At 37.2% G+C, this 20087-nt stretch overlaps 1 protein-coding gene across 1 annotated transcript in view; it reads right to left on the bottom strand.

The window, feature by feature from the left end:
* The window catches only part of LOC124271870 (calmodulin-binding transcription activator 1-like), a 47668-nt gene extending 27911 nt beyond the window's left edge, over positions 1 to 19757 (bottom strand). Inside the window, 4 exon segments of the mRNA XM_046707026.1 lie at positions 719 to 810; positions 11441 to 11536; positions 18869 to 19026; positions 19717 to 19757. Of these exon segments, the coding sequence (XP_046562982.1) occupies positions 719 to 810; positions 11441 to 11483 (135 nt within the window). The 5' untranslated portion in view covers positions 11484 to 11536; positions 18869 to 19026; positions 19717 to 19757.
* Between the last annotated feature and the right edge of the window lie 330 nt (positions 19758 to 20087).

Genomic DNA, 20087 nt, shown 5'->3' with positions numbered 1-20087 from the left:
CACACTCAGCTATATTCCGGTGGTCTGTAAATAATCGAGTCTGGACCAGACAATCCAGGGATCAACAGCATGAGCATCGATCTGCGCAACTGGGAACCGATGACATATGTCAACCAAGTCAGCGAGCCTGACCACTCGATCCTGTTAGTCGCCTCTTACGACAAGCATGGGTTACTGAAGGCCAATATTCCAACCCAGACCTTCACGGATCACAATACTGTGAGGGTATCATGAGAATGATGATGAAAACTTAAGGTATGTTCACTCACACACCATATTCCAGCTATATGGCGGCGGTCTCTGTAAATAATCGAGTCTGGACCACACAATGCAGTGATCAACAGCAAGAGCATTGATCTGCGCAATTGGGAACCAATGACATGAGTCAACCAAGTCAGCGGTATCACTATTCTAACCCGGACCTTCACGGGTTCGTCAGTTAGAATAAACACTGACTTCATTGGCGTTCCACTACTGTTATTCCACAGTTAAAATAAGCACTGACCTCATTGGTGTTCCACTACTGTTATTCCACAGTTAAAATAGGCACTGACCTCATTGGTGTTCCAGTACTATATTTCCTCCATAAAGGTCATAGTATGACCTCAGTTCATACGACTGTACTACTCTTTTAATACAAGAAATAGAACTGACCTCAACAGTGTTGCACTACTATATTACCTCTATTAAAATTATCAAAATTAACACAAGCACTGACCTCATTGGTGTTCCAGCGAGGTCTGAGAGAAGGAAACTCTAAGGCCGGGGGGATATTCGTCAGCTGATGAGGCAGAGTTATCTTGGAGTTTTCTGTAAAAGAAAAACACTGTCAAATCTTTGTTTGCCATTAGAGGAAGAGAATGAGTTAAAATTAATTTCTGCTGCATACTAATCTCGTACTTCACTAAAGTGTCGTATCGTGTTGACCTGTGTTGTAACGACTTGACCTGAGATTCTAACGATTTGATTGGATAACCGATGACCTCTCAAATAGGTCACGTTGTGACGGAACTACTTTTTCATTCATAACAAACATATGAATTCATTCATTCTACAACTTATATGCATTGTGGGAATGTAAACATTGCGAACGTTGCCATATCGCTGTTTAATTGTGAGTAGAAATGAGACATATATGTGTCGAAAAACATAAACACAAAGTTTCCACCAGTGGTGATGTTAGCCGAGTGAAGCAACTGCAAACTAAGAAACAGGGTGCTACAGAGTAGTTTAATGTAGGAGGCTGTACGAGGCGATGACAACTGACATGCATCGTGACGTCAGTTACTAAGGGGACAGATGAGCATGGCGTAGTGACGTCATTACAGTGTGACGTCATGCAAAAAGTGTACTACAGAACAACATTCTTCCGCAACCTCTTTATGAAACTTATTTCGGTTTGAAACAATAAAAATAATAATAAAAATACGCTATTTTGTCAATTTAATGCATGTAAGACGTGAGTAATAAATAAAATACCACACTCGGTCCATAACATACGAATTATACGAATCTCGAAAGCAAGCTCAGAAACCATAGGAAGGTCACGTGTTTCGTATAATTCATATGTAATGAGACCTCGTGTAGTATTCTATGTACAGTCTAGTATGCCTAGGCTAGCAAAATACAATGTTCTGAAAGTGATCCCATATGTCATGTTCGGCACTCAGAAGTACTGTGGTACAGGCAGGCATAAGTGATCATGGTCATAACTGGCTATAAATCTTGAGGTCATCACAGAGCTCAATATGGTTGCTAAAGCAGCCTGTAAATCATCAGATCTGGACCTGAATGATCTGTAGGTGACCTCGACATTCGAGTGGAACATTCGAGAAAAGTTGCAGAGTGCAACAGTAACTGACAATTCATGAAAACTGCTCAGAATTCTTGTAAATTTTGCCAAAGTGCACATTTGAGTATATAGACATAATGTAGGAGAACATTAGCTAGAAAGCTTCTATAATGTTTAGCAACATCAGGAAACAGAAACATGGATCAACTCAGCCAAACACATTAACACAATTAAGCTGCATGTTTACAGAGACATTTCTGATGTTTTCTGCTCTACCTTCAAACAAACACCAGATCATCATTTCATGTATGATTAATCCCTACGAATCACAATGATTTCATCACAGACTGAACATTTGTTCCAGATACACAGACATGTTGTCATCAAACATACATTGTGTTACCCGTGAAGATCCGGGTTAGAATATTGATCTTCAGTAACCCATGCTTGTCGTAAGAGGCGACTAAAGGGATCGGGTGGTAAGGCTCGCTGACTTTGTTGGCACATGTCATCCGTTCCCAATTGCACAGATTGATGCTCATGCTGTTGATCACTTGATTGTCTGGTCCAGACTCGATTATTTACAGACCGCGGCCATATAGCTGGAATATTGCGGAGTGTGGCGTAAAACTAAACTCACTCACTCACTCAAACATACATTGTTCCTCACATCTGTCCTGATGGATAACTGAAAAGTCACTAAAACGACCTTTATGTCAAAATCAAATTCTTTGAAATAACTCCTTAAAGTGAGTGCGTTTGTTTTTATGACACTTTGCAATATTCCAGCAATGTCACAGCTTTGAAATACCAGAAATGGGCTTCACACATTGTACTAATGTGGGGAACCGAACCAGGGTCTTCGGCAGGATTAGAGAACGCTTCAACCACTTGGCTACCCCACTGCCTTAAAGACTTTCATAGCATTAATACCTTTGACAGTGTATGCATTCAACCATGACGTCACAACACAAATGTGTACGATTTACAAGATTACAAGGACATCCAGATAACAACAGATGACTTCAAGAATACCAGAATCACCTCCTTAATTTCAAACAATGCTTTTATTTTCCATTACTCCATTGTGTGAATTTATTATGATCACATGGTGAAATAAAACTACAAGTTCACAAAGTCAGTATTTTACATCACTGACAAACTTGATGTCAAACACCCCAAAGAATTATTGCAATTTTATATAGATAAAATATTTGCTACTGTTGATCAATGTCTAAAAAAGATAAGTTCAACAGAAACCAGACAGTATGCTTACAGCTATTAAAAGATAATGACACAGCACTATAGCTCACCTGGCCATGTATCAACAGCTTAGAATAATGATATATGCCTTTTACAAATGGGCATCAAGGACCTCATGTCCATACTAGTGGAAACAAGCATGTTAAGTTTCAGCTGCGCTGGCACAGTGGCTTTTGAGATGATGTTTACAATGCAAGGAAAATCCATTTTGTTTGTTTGCTGTTAAAAGTTGCAGTAGTGAGTGAGTTTACTTTTACGCCGCTTTTAGCAAATATACCAGCAAAATCACGGTTAAGGACACCAGAAATGGGCTTTACACATTGTACCCATTGAACCCGGGTCTTCGGCATGATAAGCAAACGCTTTAACCACTAGGCTACCCCACCACCCCAAAAGTTGCAGTAAGCAGTTATCTGATCATGATGATGGTGGTGGTGGTCTGTTAATATTCAAGTCTGAGCAACTGTCCAAGTCATCAGGACATAATGACAGGTTATCATCAGTCTGACAACCAGCTTAAGTCGGCCACCTCTCACAACCAACAAACACTGCTAAGTACAACACCTTAAACCAGAATCTCACAGTGTATATTCCAGAATGCAAAGGTAAAATTAAAGTCATAATTCAAAATATCACACAGAAGTCTAGACAAATACATGACAACAGCTGAGCCCCACAATGAACTACACAAACACTAAATTTCATTCTTCTAAATCTGAAACGTATGGGTAACGGCCGTAAGAAAGCGTAGTTCGATGCTCAAGGTGTCAATCACTGGAATGTGCTTGTCTGGATTCAAAACCCCAAAAGAAACATTTATGCTAAGCTCCACTGCTATTAACACAGTGACCACTTTTATTGCCATTTTGAACAAAACAGCTGTCATGGCTGAATTTTGTATAATCTCTTGAACAAGTTGGGGCGTCTTTATTGGTTGGTTTTGGACGAGAAGATGTGTATGACAAACTGAATGCTGGAAAATCAGGTCACTTGACTTTTAGTCATGTGATTTCGATGTTTGTCATGATGACTCAACAGCTTGGATGTATTTCTACTTTGAGATATCCATGAGAATGAAAAACTTCCAAAGAGAAAATGTAAGTCTGAAGTGAGCATCAATGGTCTGAGTATGCGAAAGCCTTCAATGATTTACACCGATAATCTAGCACATTGTCAAACACCTTTTGCCTCACAGCCAGAGCTAATCAACTATACATGTTTCCCTACAGCCAAGGCAACTGGCTGATTGCCAAGTTGTCAAGCTCTCAATAAAGTATCAAAATCCTGATTTAACTATTGGGTGCTCATCCGATACATGAGATTTTTTGTGTTGGGTACATGTTGTGTTTTCTATTGAACAGCCTCAATATTCACATAAGCTTCCAATACATTATTTAGCAGAGGTAACCACTCACCATGCTCACCTTCATCAATCCACTTTAAAAGATAACAAACAACTACAGGATGGGGTTTGGGTAGAATTATATTTGAATTATAACATAAGTGATGTTGCCTGGCAATCACTTGTTCAAAAAAATGTTTTACCTAAAATATTGAGGAAAATTTAATAATCCTTAGGTTGGCACGTACATTGGTTGGTAGTAGCATGATCTGTGTATCGGTTTGTGAAGAAGTCTATACATGATTCTACTAAAACTTTGTGGTTATAGTAAGCTCTGCTAAGAACAATTGATTTGATAACAATCTGAATGAACTGAAGGTTATGCTAAGGAGTGTCTAACAATTTTTCCACTGACTGCTAAATTTCATGACCATTCCCAAGACTAATGTGAATGACATAATATATCACAAATATGATACCTAGAATGGTACCTTGAATGAAAGACAAACAGCATTAAGACTTTTTCTTGATTTTATCACCTGCTGATATGACATTCTAATATATAACTACCAAAATAGACAAAATATGTCTTGGATAGGATGCAGTGATCGAAATAGTGATTAATTCGTTGTGCCATGGCACGGTAAATATTGAAAAGGCACTGATGAAATATTTTCACTGTGCCTTGGCTGCATGACTAAAATCATAAAAATAATATGATTATACTATAATTAATTAATGGAACCTGAGAGCTGGATTCCCTAAACATTATCATGACTGCAGATTCATTTGTCGTGGACCCATAAACATGATCAACTAACCCACAAACTATGTTATCATCCAAAATGTGATTTCCTGTTATTCGCACAGGTCTTCAGATTAGCCACACCCAGGTCAAGTTGTGAGATTGCGCGTTCCACTGATAAATTGATTGATGGGTTAAAAAAAAATATAGGTATAGAATCATTTGTGTTGGTCAAATGTATCACATTTTACATTAAACAAGCAGTTGTCACTAAGGTGACATAATCCCTCGCCGCAAATGATCTAATCAAAGGAATGAAAGTGAAGGTCATAGTTTAAGATGAAGTTAAATGAAGTTAAAACCTCTCTTGATATCTCCTTCTGTAGCTGTTCAAACACACAAATATTTTCAAGACTCACTTTGACCTTGACATGAATGTCATGGTGTATGAAATATGCAAAAAATAGTAATAAAGAAATTGCTTATCAAAAAACAGTGAATCCAGTGAACGGTTCTTGAGATAGCTTAACATGCAGGTTTACATGCTGAAATCTTCAAAGTGTCGCCATGACCTTGAAAATTAAGTGAAGGTCACCAAAATCGACTGGGCCCTGCGCCTTCCCAAGATGAAGCTTGGTGGCAAATATGCAGAAAATCCAGTAAACGGTTCTTGAGATATCCCGCTGACAAGGATAAAACAAAAGTCCCCTTGTGACCTTGAAAAGAAGGTCACGGTCACCAAACCTGACTGGGACCTTTCGCATACTGTGATGAACCTAGGTATGAAGTATGAAAAGAATCTAGTCAACGGTTCTTAAGATATTCCAATTCGTACGGACGGAGCCTAATACTATATCCCCCGCTCTGCGCTAAACATGCGACGGGGAATAATGAATCATAGTGGGTATTATTTTAGCCATGCCTGAAAATATTTCATTCATGCCATGGCATGCAAAGTTAAGCACCAATCTGATGGAATCTGGTTTAATACCGTTAGTAACATTATTTCAGTTTGGTCATGTGTCAGCTTGATTCGAGTGGAAAGTGCGAGTTTGATGCAGGCCTAAGACGCTTACCACTTTGGTATGTGTGTGATGGTGACAAACAAAGAAACATGACCAGGACAAACTGGGATAAGTGAGTAACAATGGATTTACGCCAATTTCAGCAATATTCCAGCAAGATCACGACAGGGGACATCAGAAATGGACTTCACACATTGTACCCATGTGAGTAATTGAACCTGGGCCTTTGACGTGACGAGCGAACATAACTTGCACATCTGCAAATAATGAACTCTGGACAAGACAAGCCAGTGACTGGGAGTAAGAGCAACCATCCATGATATCGGGTATGATCAAAGGTTTCTGGCATGCCACAAGGAAGCACCTGCACAGAAATTGCAGCACCTTAAACAGCATGGGCACCAGCATCTATGTCCCAATATATGTCCGAAATAATGGTCTTGATATGCCATTTAATGGCTTTTTTTCCGTCATTCAAACACAACACTGTGATAAATCTCCACATAATGGGCACATTTTGACAGCTCCCTACTGTCAGGGACAAACTTGTTTATTATTCCTTCCATTTGCAATTTCATTAAAATCACAAAGATTTGAGCTACTAACAAACCAGTATCTGTCGACATTCCATTACAGGTCACAACAGAGCTACCTTTCCTCCAACCAACCTGGAGCAAGTTAAAGTCCAAACATGCTGACTAATCATGCAACATCAGATTTTGACAGGATTACTACAAATGTTGCCCTGACATTGTGACATCAATATTATAAAGCTAAAAACAAGCCACAGATATGTGAATCAGCTACTGACTCCAAGCTAACAACAGATAATCAGGTTTAATATCTCTCCAACTGTTGGTCCAGTGCCAAGTTCCAGTCTAGGTCCAGACACTGTAATAACCGTAATTCACAGCTGTGTGAAAACTGAAACATTGTTTATGTGTAATAAGGGAAATCTTTAATTTCATATACATGTGTACAGTGTTTCAATCATCAATGATTTGAATAAAACTTGCTATGGCCGCCAGCTGGTTTGTGTCAGAGGCCCTCAGACTCGTCAGAGGGTATCACATGCAGAAGAGTGAATGGTATGATTGTTTAGTGTTTACTGCTGGTAACTTAAGGAGTGAGTGAGAGAGTGAGTTTGGTTTTACATAGCTTTTAGCAATATTCCAGCAATATCACGGCGGGGGACACCAGAAATGGGCTTCACACATTGTGTCCATGTGGGGAATCACACCCCATGATGAGCGAACGCTTTAACTATCAGGCTACCATACGGCCCCTGTTTCAGAGTGTTTCCTATGAGCATGACTTGATGCTCATGACATCAATCACTGGAATGTATGGTCATGACATGATATACACACTGCCAATATATAGCGGGTCATATTATCAATCAGGTTGGAAGGTCCAGACTCTCAGGGTGGCTTTAAACTAAAGACACTGCTGCTTGAATCAAAACATAAGAATCTTAACTGTCTAAATTTTCACTGTCTTCGTTTCCGATGAGTGTGGCTTGATGCTCATGATGTTAATCATTGGATTGTATGACACTATAATAATACAGCGTGACGAGTGAGCGTTTTAACCATCAGGCTACCCCACCACCCCCACTGGTTTAAGGAAGTCAGGATGAGCTCGTCTTTGCAATAACTTTAAGAACCAATTTCAACAACCGTGTTTGGGCATTTTAAGTACTTCAGATTCTTTCAGACACGCCTGAAGATTTGTCATTAGTTAAACAAGTAGATATAAATTTGCCATCTTACTGGAGACCAACTAATTGGAACATTTTAATGACATCAATTTTCGACAGAACACATTTTAATCACATTTCTATTGTTACCAAATTTGAACCAAATCATTAAGACACTATGAATGACAATCAGTCAACAAGGTCAATGGCCAAGAAAATCGACCAATCTGAAACCTTGATAAACCGAATACTTCTCACAAATATGAAAAGAGAAAATTGCACAATAAAATCACTTTTGTTCAAACCTTCATATTACAGGGATTGACTTGGGCCGCGATATCGCGATTTTCTCGCATCAATTGCTATAAAATTTCACTCAAATTTATCTGCAGCGATTTAAAATCGCATCCTGCTCCCTTGTACGATAAGAAATAATAAAATGTTTAAATCTATTTTACTGACAAAGGCTTTGTCGTTATTTTGTTCTGTCAAAGATATTCCTGTTGATTTCTACCTATTTTTAAACTTCCGGTATGGAGGTGCTGTACAAAACGAGCTGCGCTGCAAGGAGTATGGTAAATTCTGAACCTCGAAGTACAGTGTTGTTTATGCACTGTACGACGCTGTACAGAGTTCGCATTCGGAAGTTGTGTTCTGCAACATCATGCCTCCCAAAAAGGGTCTGCTAACGAAACCATCAACTTGAAGTTGCTTTACCCATTCAACACCGTAGGCCAGAAAACCGGCCAAGACGTCACGAGTCCCCAGACACCGTAGGCCGGTGAACTGGCCAGGCAGTAGTCGCATAAAAATGATATATCATATAATTTTAGGAACCTAACTAACCTATGATTCATTTATTAAATCTGTCACTTTTAACAATGTCTGAAAACACTTTATTAAACAAATTGAATAAACGGAAGAATAAAATCAACAACAGTACTCATAAAAGTTGTCAAACATGCATTACAACTTACTATTTCCATCTTTTTTGTGCGATCGTGTACTGTAATTCAAGTGACATCTCGGCTTTCATCGCCTCGAACTTAGCTCTCGTACACGATGTTTAATACTAAAATATATGCATGAAGCCTTTTTGTCACAGGTCATAACTTAGCACGATACAACCACTAAGTTCCATAATATACGTATATGTGGTGATATTTTGCGTAACACATTCAGAATAGCATGTTTTGCCCAAAACTTTCGTCTGAATCTAAAAGTTTTCGTTTTCGAGGACGGTATCCATTGCTGTCTTATGATTGGCTGCCTTAGGTCACGTGCCTTATAATGACCAATCACGATCCTCATAGCAGACTGTGGCAGAAAAGCGTCATTATCCAATAAAATCGAAAATACTCTTAGCAAGTGTGCAGTGATATTGTTGATGTTCAGAGCTTTCGAACAATACCTGCCATCAAACGAATTGCCTCACATGTTATTCGTACGAAGCTTCCAAAACGGAGGTATTTCCCACTGTTGTATCACGTTACTGAACGGAAAGCCACTGGTATCGGGAAACAGACAACCTCGGACCATGCATATTATTTGAGAAATCTGTTTATAATAATTTTCCCATTACGTAAAAATGGAAATATAAAAGAAAAAGGTAAGGGGATATTATGACAAGTTACAAATGGAAAAAAATCGCCGCATTTTTTGCTTCCTTCGTGGTTCAACTGGACATTATGAATGTGTAAGCTTGCATTTTCATTAAATATTAACTCATTTACGTTGTAGTTGTATTATTTGAATAATATGATAAAAAATAAATTTCATATTTATAAACAGTAGGATTAGACCTTTCAAATGGTGTAGCAATAATGTTTTGCAAGCTGATATTTTCCTTGATAAACATAGGCTTCATCTATGACCTCAGAGTCTCAGGAACTCGGTGTCATGGTAGTAAATGCCTCTGGTTGACTGGTGTTGAAAGAGTTAAATACATATGACAATGTCCTATTTGTCGTTTATTCCTTTTCTTGTGAACGATCATGAACAGTTAAATCTCATAAGATTTGAAAATATCTCATGTTTTTGGTCCCATGTGAGATTTTTTCCTATATCTTTTCTGAGCAGGTTTATCCCTGATATAAAATACAATAAATATAAATAAATAAGCCTCTGTCAAATAGATATACTGCTTGTAATTTACTTCTAAAAATGCATGATGGCAAACTAGCAGCCACAAACAACTGTGAATATATTGACTGTTATTGGTGCAAGAACATTGTATTATTGCCAGGATAAGACTACAGGCACATCCTGTAACTGATAAATGGCCTTATCAATACACTTGACAGGGAGCACTCTATGTCAACAGTTGTCAACAGAGATACTCAAGTTAAAGGGCCATAAAAATAAATGGGTGGGGTCATCTGCTAGTGATGAAGGCAAGGTCAAGGTCAAATGTCAGTAGAAAAGTCAGTTAGGGTTAGCATAGACTAACGTTTAGTCCCTGAATACATATAATTGTGATAGTAGCAAATAAACCCATTTAAGTTGAAAAGGAGCCCCAGAGACCAGAGATTCAGGAACCTGAGGAAATCTAGACTTGCTTCATTTAGGGCTTTAGCATTGCAGGGAGGGCTAAGCATTGGGGAAAATAATATGGTTCAGGGACTGTGAGACAGACTAGGGTTCGCCCTAAACACTGACCTCTCTATCTGCTGTAACAGGAAAATAACTGTCCAAAAGTTTGAGCTTGGCAATTTCATTTGAAATTTGAAATCCTACATCCTACAAGCATATGTGAATATCTTGTCAAGAATGTGTAGTCATAATGTGGTAATTTCGTTTGATGAAGGAATGCAATTCAAAATAGAAGGACCATACACAATATATATATAATGTATGCTTTTACAACATTACTATTGAAATACTTTATTGCGACAATACATTTCCACACAAGCTTAACTGCAGTGCTTATTAAAAGGTGTGCACAATAATTACCCATACATACCATAATTCATGATGTTAAGGCATGCATGACAATACTGCACAAAATGTAATGTTCCTTGCTCACATTGATATAGTGACGCACTCTTATCTCGACATATTGCCGTTTATTCTATCCATTCAGACATCAGCCATACAACTATACATACATTGACCAGACAAACCAGTGGCCAATAGTGTGAGCACATTATCTAAGACAAACCTTAGCGATTTACTTCTAAAATTACAACTGCCACAATAAAAGCAGCTATTGAAGTTGTCCTAAACTGATTCCGACATTATTCAACTGCAGACACAGTTCCCAGCTAGGACAAAGGCATGTAATGTGAAAGAAGTAAAATAAGGTAGGGGTACCCAATGACATCATCGACTTGTCAAGGATTCCCAAGACTGAAATTGTCACTTCCACTTACGCAAACATTCATCACACACACGCACACACATATATATATGCAACAGGTTCGACTATGTCTTAATATTTGTCCTAAATTTAAGATAACCTTGAGTGAAGACAACTATCTAGCAATAGGACAGTTTTGTGAACATGCAACCACGACTTAAGGCTGCACATGGACACTGCCATGGTTACACCAGTGCATAGGAGTCCCTCACTCACCTGACATGTTGCCTGGAGCGGGGTTCCCTGCTGGCTCTTCCATGGTGTCAGGGTCACTCCGAACTCCAGTGAGGAGGTCCTTACATAACACTTAATCTGAAACAGAAATCACCATTCAGTGACACATCATATCAAGAATGATCAATGGTGAAAAAAACCAAACATAAATGATTTAGGTTCCCTACAATCAAATAACACAGGGCAAACTTTATGGACACCCCTTATATTGAACACTGGATACAAGTCTGTGCCAAAATCATTCAAGTCTACTTGCTCCTAGCACTATTTTCCTGTAGAGGTCAGGGGAAGTGGGTAGGGTTCCCTCATCATGCTGAAAACACGGGTTTGATTTCCCACGTGGGTACAATGAATGAAGCCCATTTCAGGCATCCCCACTGCTAAAAGTGGTGTAAAATCATATTCACTCCCTTAGATAGACTAACAACTAGTCTCTGAAATGAACATATTTTACTGAAAAAAGTTCATAGTAAAAAAAAAATAATAATAATGAAAAGGAGCCCTGAGACTTTCTTCATTTTCAGAGCTGAGGAAATCTAGACTTGTCACATTTTCTAGACTTGTGTGGGCTTTCTTGGATATATTTGCTTCAGGGTGTGTACGACAGACTATCCCTTAGACAGCAATGTCATTATAGTGACTATTAACCAAGGTAACTTGATCAAACAGAATTTTACTGGACTTGCACTTCAGACCAGTGGCAATATTCACATGCTTTTATGGTCAACATGGCTGATGTTATGGCACTATCTGTAATCAGGATTCAAAAATGTTAATTTTGTTCGGTCAAAGGAATATGCTGTAATAGTTCTTCAGTAGCCTGGAAACTAACCCCCTTTGTAAAATCAGTGTAAAGACATATGTCACTACCCTGAGTATGGCTCTGGCAACATGGACAATCCAGTGATTGACATAAACACAAATCCAAATCATCAACAAAATCACCTCCTCTGACCAGCACATGCTGTAAGGTACCGGGTACCTGGTTTAAAGATATTTTATTCTATTCAAGAAGAAAGAAAAGGATTGGCAAACAAGCCTAAATGGCTTATATTAATGCCGTTCCATAATACATGTGAAGGTTCACATTTGTGCATAATGTTGTAAATATTTATAGTGGTTATATAAAGTTATCTCTGAATAATAACAATCATGGATATCAACAATTTATCTTGGTCTTGTTTCGTGGCCAGTTGATACAAATAAAAAAATAAGAGAAGCTACAAAACTTTATGAATCAAAACGTTTTGATGTAATAATGAATTGATGGACCGTAGAATATAAGGTAAGGTACCGGTACCTGTTCTAACCTAGAATCCCTGTAGGTTTGCAATTTAGTTTCCTCTTCAGGGTTAGACACCGTTGGTCATACCAAATTACTTAACCTCTCATTTCAGACTTGCAGACTTGTAACATAGCCATATTTGATAAGAAACAAGTCCCTCCATACTGCTTTAAGCTAATGAACTATGGGCCATGTCTAACTTTGTACTTAATGACAAGTAAAGGAGCATTGGTGACACATTCTACTTGGGGCTACCATGGGTATATTATCACAGTGTGACTGTCAGCTCCACCAAACAACAGGTATGCCCACAGTGAACCTGTGATCCAGATGATTTAGGAGATAAACATACTCTGTTTAACTGTGCTAAGTTGAATCTGGAAATGAACCCACAGCATGAGGATTCAAATGTTTACATTAGCATGATAAAATCCACATGTAACCAAGCTCCAAATAGATTTGATTATGTTTTCAGTATTACATGACAGATTCTACACCTGTATGTGTCAGATGTACAACATGCTGATTAATTGGTTGCTATGCTGTTCTTGGTATCACATAAAACATTATCAAACTGAATGTGACATATACAGTATGTTGTATATTGCTTGTTATAATGTACAGTGAGACCTCGGATACCCGGACCCCAGATATCAGGAAACCTCGCCTTCCGGTCAATCTTTTTAGAAAACCAATCTCTTACGTTATAAAAGTGACTGTCTATAATGGATATTCGGTTTCCGTTTCCGGACGGTATATTTTACAAACCAACCGGCTAAATCAACACAAAATTGACTCGCGTATCCGCACGAAGCTTTGATCTACCGCTGACCGTGTGAAGGGATGCACGAGAGTCCCACGTGTTTTGACACAAGACATGGTCTGCTAATCCAGATGAATGATCGGTCAGCAAGGTATTGGTGGTGATTAGTAGGCCTAGCTGACACATTGAGTTCTAACTGTTAAGTTGTTTATTCAGCCAAAGCAATAAAAGTGCAGTGTCTCGATATTCAAGTCAAAATGTTCTCTATCGTGTTGCAAAGCAGCGGCACCCAGTGTAAGCAGTCCTCAATGAAAGACTTTTTCAAAACTGAATAATTGTAAAGGTATGATTATTATGTTGTGATGCTGTTTTTTAATGTCTATACATGTACAATAAAGGCTTGATGATCATAATCATTTTGGATTATCCTAAAGGTGAATGAAAACCAAAAATCCAGATATCCGGATATTCAATTATCCGGATGATTTACGTGAAAACAAATGTGTCCGGATATCCGAGGTCTCACTGTACATAGTATTATATAACACATTTACAACTGGATGTGCAATATATACAGTTACATGCTTTTTGATTGGTTGTTACACTGTTCTCTGTATTACATAATGGATTCTACAACTGGATGTGCAATATATACATGATATACAGTTACATGCTTTTTGATTGGTTGTTACACTGTTCTGTATTACATAATGGATTCTACAACTGGATGTGCAATATATACATGATATACAGTTACATGCTTTTTGATTGGTTGTTACACTGTTCTCTGTATAACATAATGGATTCTACAACTTGATGTGCAATATATACATGATATACAGTTACATGCTTTTTGATTGGTTGTTACACTGTTCTCTGTATTACATAATGGATTCTACAACTGGATGTGCAATATATACATGATATACAGTTACATGCTTTTTGATTGGTTGTTACACTGTTCTCTGTATTACATAATGGATTCTACAACTGGATGTGCAATATATACATGATATACAGTTACATGCTTTTTGATTGGTTGTTACACTGTTCTCTGTATTACATAATGGATTCTACAACTGGATGTGCAATATATACATGATATACAGTTACATGCTTTTTGATTGGTTGTTACACTGTTCTCTGTATTATATAATGGATTCTACAACTGGATGTGCAATATATACATGATATACAGTTACATGCTTTTGATTGGTTGTTACACTGTTCTCTGTATATATACAATATATACAGTTACATTACATGCTTTTTGATTGGTTGTTACACTGTTCTCTGTATTACATAATGGATTCTAAAACTGGATGTGCAATATATAGAGGATATTATATGAGTGCCCATGTCATACTATGTTTACGACATGAGTGCTTAAATGTTGGTATTTCCCGAATGAGAGCGAGGGATATACTGATGTTTAGGCACAAGCGTCATAAACACAGTATGATATGGGAACGAATATAATATTCTATTTATTACCGAAGTCATCAAATTGAGGAAAATAAACCTAAACCTACTTTCAACCCGCCGTAGCCGCATGTAGAACCCAATGTCATAGAAGAAACGTGACATCATAGCATTGTTCATGATGTTATGTCACTATGACAAAGTGATATTTGCCCTAGGGCATCATATGAAATATATGAACCCCGATATTTTCGCCCTCGTAGGTAATAAATACTGTTAGTGTTATATGCTTTTTTGATTGCTCTGTATTATATAATGGACTCTACTGTCTACAAAGTTCTGGATGTGACAACATGATGATTAATTGGTTGCTATGCTGTTCTCAGTATTACACAATATATTCTACAACAGTTTGTGTCAAGTACATGATGATTAATTGGTTGCTATGCTGTTCTCAGTATTACACAATGTATTCTACAACAGTATGTGTCAAGTACATGATGATTAATTGGTTGCTATGCTGTTCTCAGTATTACACAATGTATTCTACAACAGTTTGTGTCAAGTACAACACGATGATTAATTGGTTGCTATGCTGTTCTCAGTATTACACAATGTATTCTACAACAGTAGTGTCAAGTACAACACGATGATTAACTGGTTGCTATGCTGTTCTCAGTATTACACAATATATTGGTAATGGTATGTGTCGGTTATCTCCCAATTGACAGACACCCATTTGACAGACAGTCAGTTGAAAGACACTGAACAAGAAGGTTAATCAAGGTAACACCTATGGGTATAATCATGATAATAGAACAGTCCACTGTCTAGTGAGTAGAGTAGGGTGAGCCTGAAACAGGTCCGTTACTGAGAAGTTTGATTGTATGTAAATAGAACTGAAATAATTAAAACATATTATATTCATTCAAAAAAGGGTTAAGCTATTTAACTTTGAAAAGCCTTCTCCCAATAATAGGATATATACAACGGAATTTAAGTGAGAAAACGTTTTGTTTGAGCTATATAGCTATGTACATATTAGAAAACATTCTGATTTTCAGTATTTGAGAGACCTGCATGGCCATGTAAGATAAGATTAATACCAATCAGTGATCTAATTTTTACAGATTGTAACAGTTTGTGTCTTTGAATAGTGTACAAATGACATTCAAGGAAGTAATGAAAAACATTCTCACATCCATTGCCACATTGACATGATGAGCCATTTTATTTATATTTACTCTAAATAAATCATAATTAAGTGTACTAACCATGTATCTTAATCTTGTGTGCAAAACATTTAACTCCCTTATTGCATATGAACAGTAATTAGGTGCACATTTTTCTTTCACATGGATATAAGATTTAAATGATGCAATAAAGTCGCAATTTCAAATAGCTACGGGAATACTATTCCACATTTTAACTGCTGATGGAATATAAGATTGTACCTCAGTCTGGTACATGTTGGATAAAATTATTCGAGTTTTTTTAACTCAAAACAGGTCCGGTTGCCTACTACAGGTGGGTGTAAATCCTGAAGAGAATCTGGTGTTGTTCTATTTAGTAGGAACTTTAATTTCTGAAATGCTCCAACCATTTTAGATGTCTTTCGACAATGCTTTCAATATGATGCCACTGACTCCCGTTAGACAAGAATAGTTAAACCCAAAAGTTTATGAAAATCAACTATTTTTATATTGCAGCAATCAATATTAAAATTAATGTCTTTTCGGCTATCCCTCAAAGTAAATATTATAGCTCCAGTTATTTATTCTTGTGTTTTTATTTGGACTATTCCATTGTAATGTGTAGGTAACAGACAGTAGCTCACCTGTGCATTGAACCATAAATGTTGTTGTTTTAATGCGTCTGCACCTATGTGTCAACGAACTGCCTGTCTGTGTAATGGGAGGACACCTATGTGTCAAGTACCACACGATGATTAATTGGTTGCTATGCTGTTCTCAGTATTACACAATGTATTCTATAACAGTTTGTGTCAAGTACAACATGATGAGTGTCAAGTACAACATGATGATTAATTGGTTGCTATGCTGTTCACAGTATTATACAATGTATTCTATAACAGTTTGTGTCAAGTACAACATGATGATTAATTGGTTGCTATGCTGTTCTCAGTATTACACAATGTATTCTACAACAGTTTGTGTCAAGTACAACACAATGTATTCTACAACAGTTTGTGTCAAGTACAACACGATGATTAATTGGTTGCTATGCTGATCTCAGTATTACACAATGTATTCTACAACAGTTTGTGTCAAGTACAACACGATGATTAATTGGTTGCTATGCAGTTCTCAGTATTACACAATATATTCTACAACAGTATGTGTCAAGTACAACACGATGATTAATTGGTTGCTATGCTATTCTCAGTATTACACAATGTATTCTATAACAGTTTGTGTCAAGTACAACATGATGATTACTTGGTTGCTATGCTGTTCTCAGTATTACACAATGTATTCTACAACAGTTTGCGTCAAGTACAACATGATGATTAATTGGTTGCTATGCTGTTCTCAGTATTACACAATGTATTCTACAAGAGTTTGTGTCAAGTACAACACGATGATTAATTGGTTGCTATGCTGTTCTCAGTATTACACAATGTATTCTACAACAGTATGTGTCAAGTACATGCTGATTAATTGGTTGCTATGCTATTCTCAGTATTACACAATATATTCTACAACAGTTTGTGTCAAGTACAACACAATGATTAATTGGTTGCTATCAGTTGTAAACACCACCTTTACCATGATTATAGTAGCAAAGAATATCATCAAGTAAAATTACTGATAAAATGTGACACATCATGCTAACTTTACTTTTGTATTTTATCCTGTTCTTTATTTGGAAACATGCTCAATTTACAAATGGTGCCCTCTCTTTAGAATTCTGTTGCCAATAAGCATGTTAGATGAATTATTTGCTTGCAAAATTACCAATTTAGTACCAACACATTTCATTGGTTCTAATAATGTAGATAAACTTAAAGCTATAAGTTTGTTGGATCAAAGTACACATTTAAGTAAAATTTCCAGCACATTTCTGATATAGAACAACTTAGTCTGAACATATTTTTAGTAATGACATAATATGTAAACTTGTGACAGTCTTTGATCATGCTTAGCAGAAGTAGATAAAAGACATCTCTACCTCCTAGACTTTAACCGAGACTTATGACGGTTTTAGTGCTATGATTGCTTTGTGGATGTAGACCAAAATCTTTAACTTTCACAGAATGGTATTTGTCATGTTTGTTATCATTTTGTTAGTCATTGCTTCCAAAGTGAGTGAGTGAGCAATTTGGGTTTTATGCTGCTTTCAGCAATATTCCAGCAATATCATGGCGTGGGACACCAGAAATGGGCTTCACATATTGTGCCCATGTCGATAATCGAACCTGGGCCTTCAGCATGATGAGTGAACGATTTAACCCCTAGGCTACCCAAGATATTGCAGTGTATTCAGACCATGACACACTTGGCTGTGTGCCTGCTAACATTGTATCATAACGCGAGGCACTAGTTCTTAATTTCATTAATTGCTGCTTTGAAGTATTATATACTTCAGCAATAAAACGTGTCAGCTTGAGGCAGGTGGAAAACCTACATTGATACAGGTCTCAGGTACCTACCAGTCTGAACAACACAGTAAACATGGGGATGGTTCTGACAAGTCTAGAAACAATCTAGGATTTGAACCAACATTGGATCAGAGAAGCAGGCTTATGCTGCTTAGCAATTTTTTGTGCCTTGTAGTTATATGCCCCAATATGTACAGTATTTCATATCAGCACATGAAACAAATGTGTAACAGTTGAGATGTCAGCACAAGACTTTATTTAATAATATTCAAATGAAATAACAAGATAAACAGAAGAAAAACAAATCTCTGAACTCACCTTGACTGATGAAAGTTGAGGAAATATTCTACAGTTAATTGGTTCGTAGGTCAAGGCCAGTTACAATCAATATTTGTGATTTATCCTCTAGTGGTATCCATTGTTAAAAGACACAAAGAGTGGGAGTGTCTAGATGACTGACATAAAGCACCATCTACCTGCAAAAGTGAGATCAGTCATTTAAGGATGTAAACAATAGTTAGCATCATATCACAGATCAGTGAATGCAACAATGATCACAAATCAAACAACTAACACACCTCCATTAAGCCAAGCTGCAGTCTGATTAATAAGCAAATAGATATGTGAACAAGCCTTCTCATACACCCTGGCATTATTTTACATGTAGCTCACATATTCAAGTGATTAGAATATGTACAATTCATGCAATAATTCCAACATTCAGGGTTATTAACATTGTTTAACAATCAATAACATCAATAACTTCTAACAAATTCTGATTAAGTGACTGAAGCAAAATTAACCAAATCGACTCATTGTAGCAAATAATCAAAGGCAAAGTGAGGACAATAAAAAGATGCATTGTTACCATGAGAATCTCTGACTCACTGATTTTTTAGACTACACGTACGGCTGAAACTCACGTAACCTATGTTGTTGTTTGTAGGTCTGTTTGTGTTCTTCACTTGTCAATGTTGACATATCCAAAAAATTGTCAAACGATTAACTAGACTTTTTACAACACAAAATATTTTCAACACAAGCTATGAGTTACTACAAAAACGAAGCATGGATGTTCTTGTTACGTATACATATCATATACCAATAGTACATTTTGCTATTGAAGACAAGTGTGAAACTATTCAACAAAAACAATTTTCACTCACATCTTCACTTCCACCTTCTCGTCGGCCATCATAATCACTCTGCACATGCGCAACCGGAAACGAGACATAGCCGGGTCAACAGTTTTCTGGTAAATACTCGCTTTTATGAAGGTATAGCGCGACTGCAAACACACGATAAAATGAAATGGGTGGTCTGGAGTTAATATGAAGCTGTATAACTGCTGCATTAGTAAATAAACTCACATAAAGCAGAATCGTATCTTCCGCACAACTATTGTCAGCAAGATGCGTCGTCTGCTAGTCAAACTCCAGTCAAACCACTGAATGGGAAACCGAAATTTCCAAACAGACGAATCAACACCTGAAATGAAAGCCAATTTTACATTCCTCTGTGATATTTTGGCATTTCC

This window comes from Haliotis rubra, unplaced genomic scaffold, assembly GCF_003918875.1.
Source record: "Haliotis rubra isolate DU_JTF1 unplaced genomic scaffold, ASM391887v1 Scf164, whole genome shotgun sequence".
Classification (NCBI taxonomy): Eukaryota; Metazoa; Mollusca; class Gastropoda; order Lepetellida; family Haliotidae; genus Haliotis; species Haliotis rubra.
This window is presented reverse-complemented; position numbering and strand designations above follow the sequence as displayed.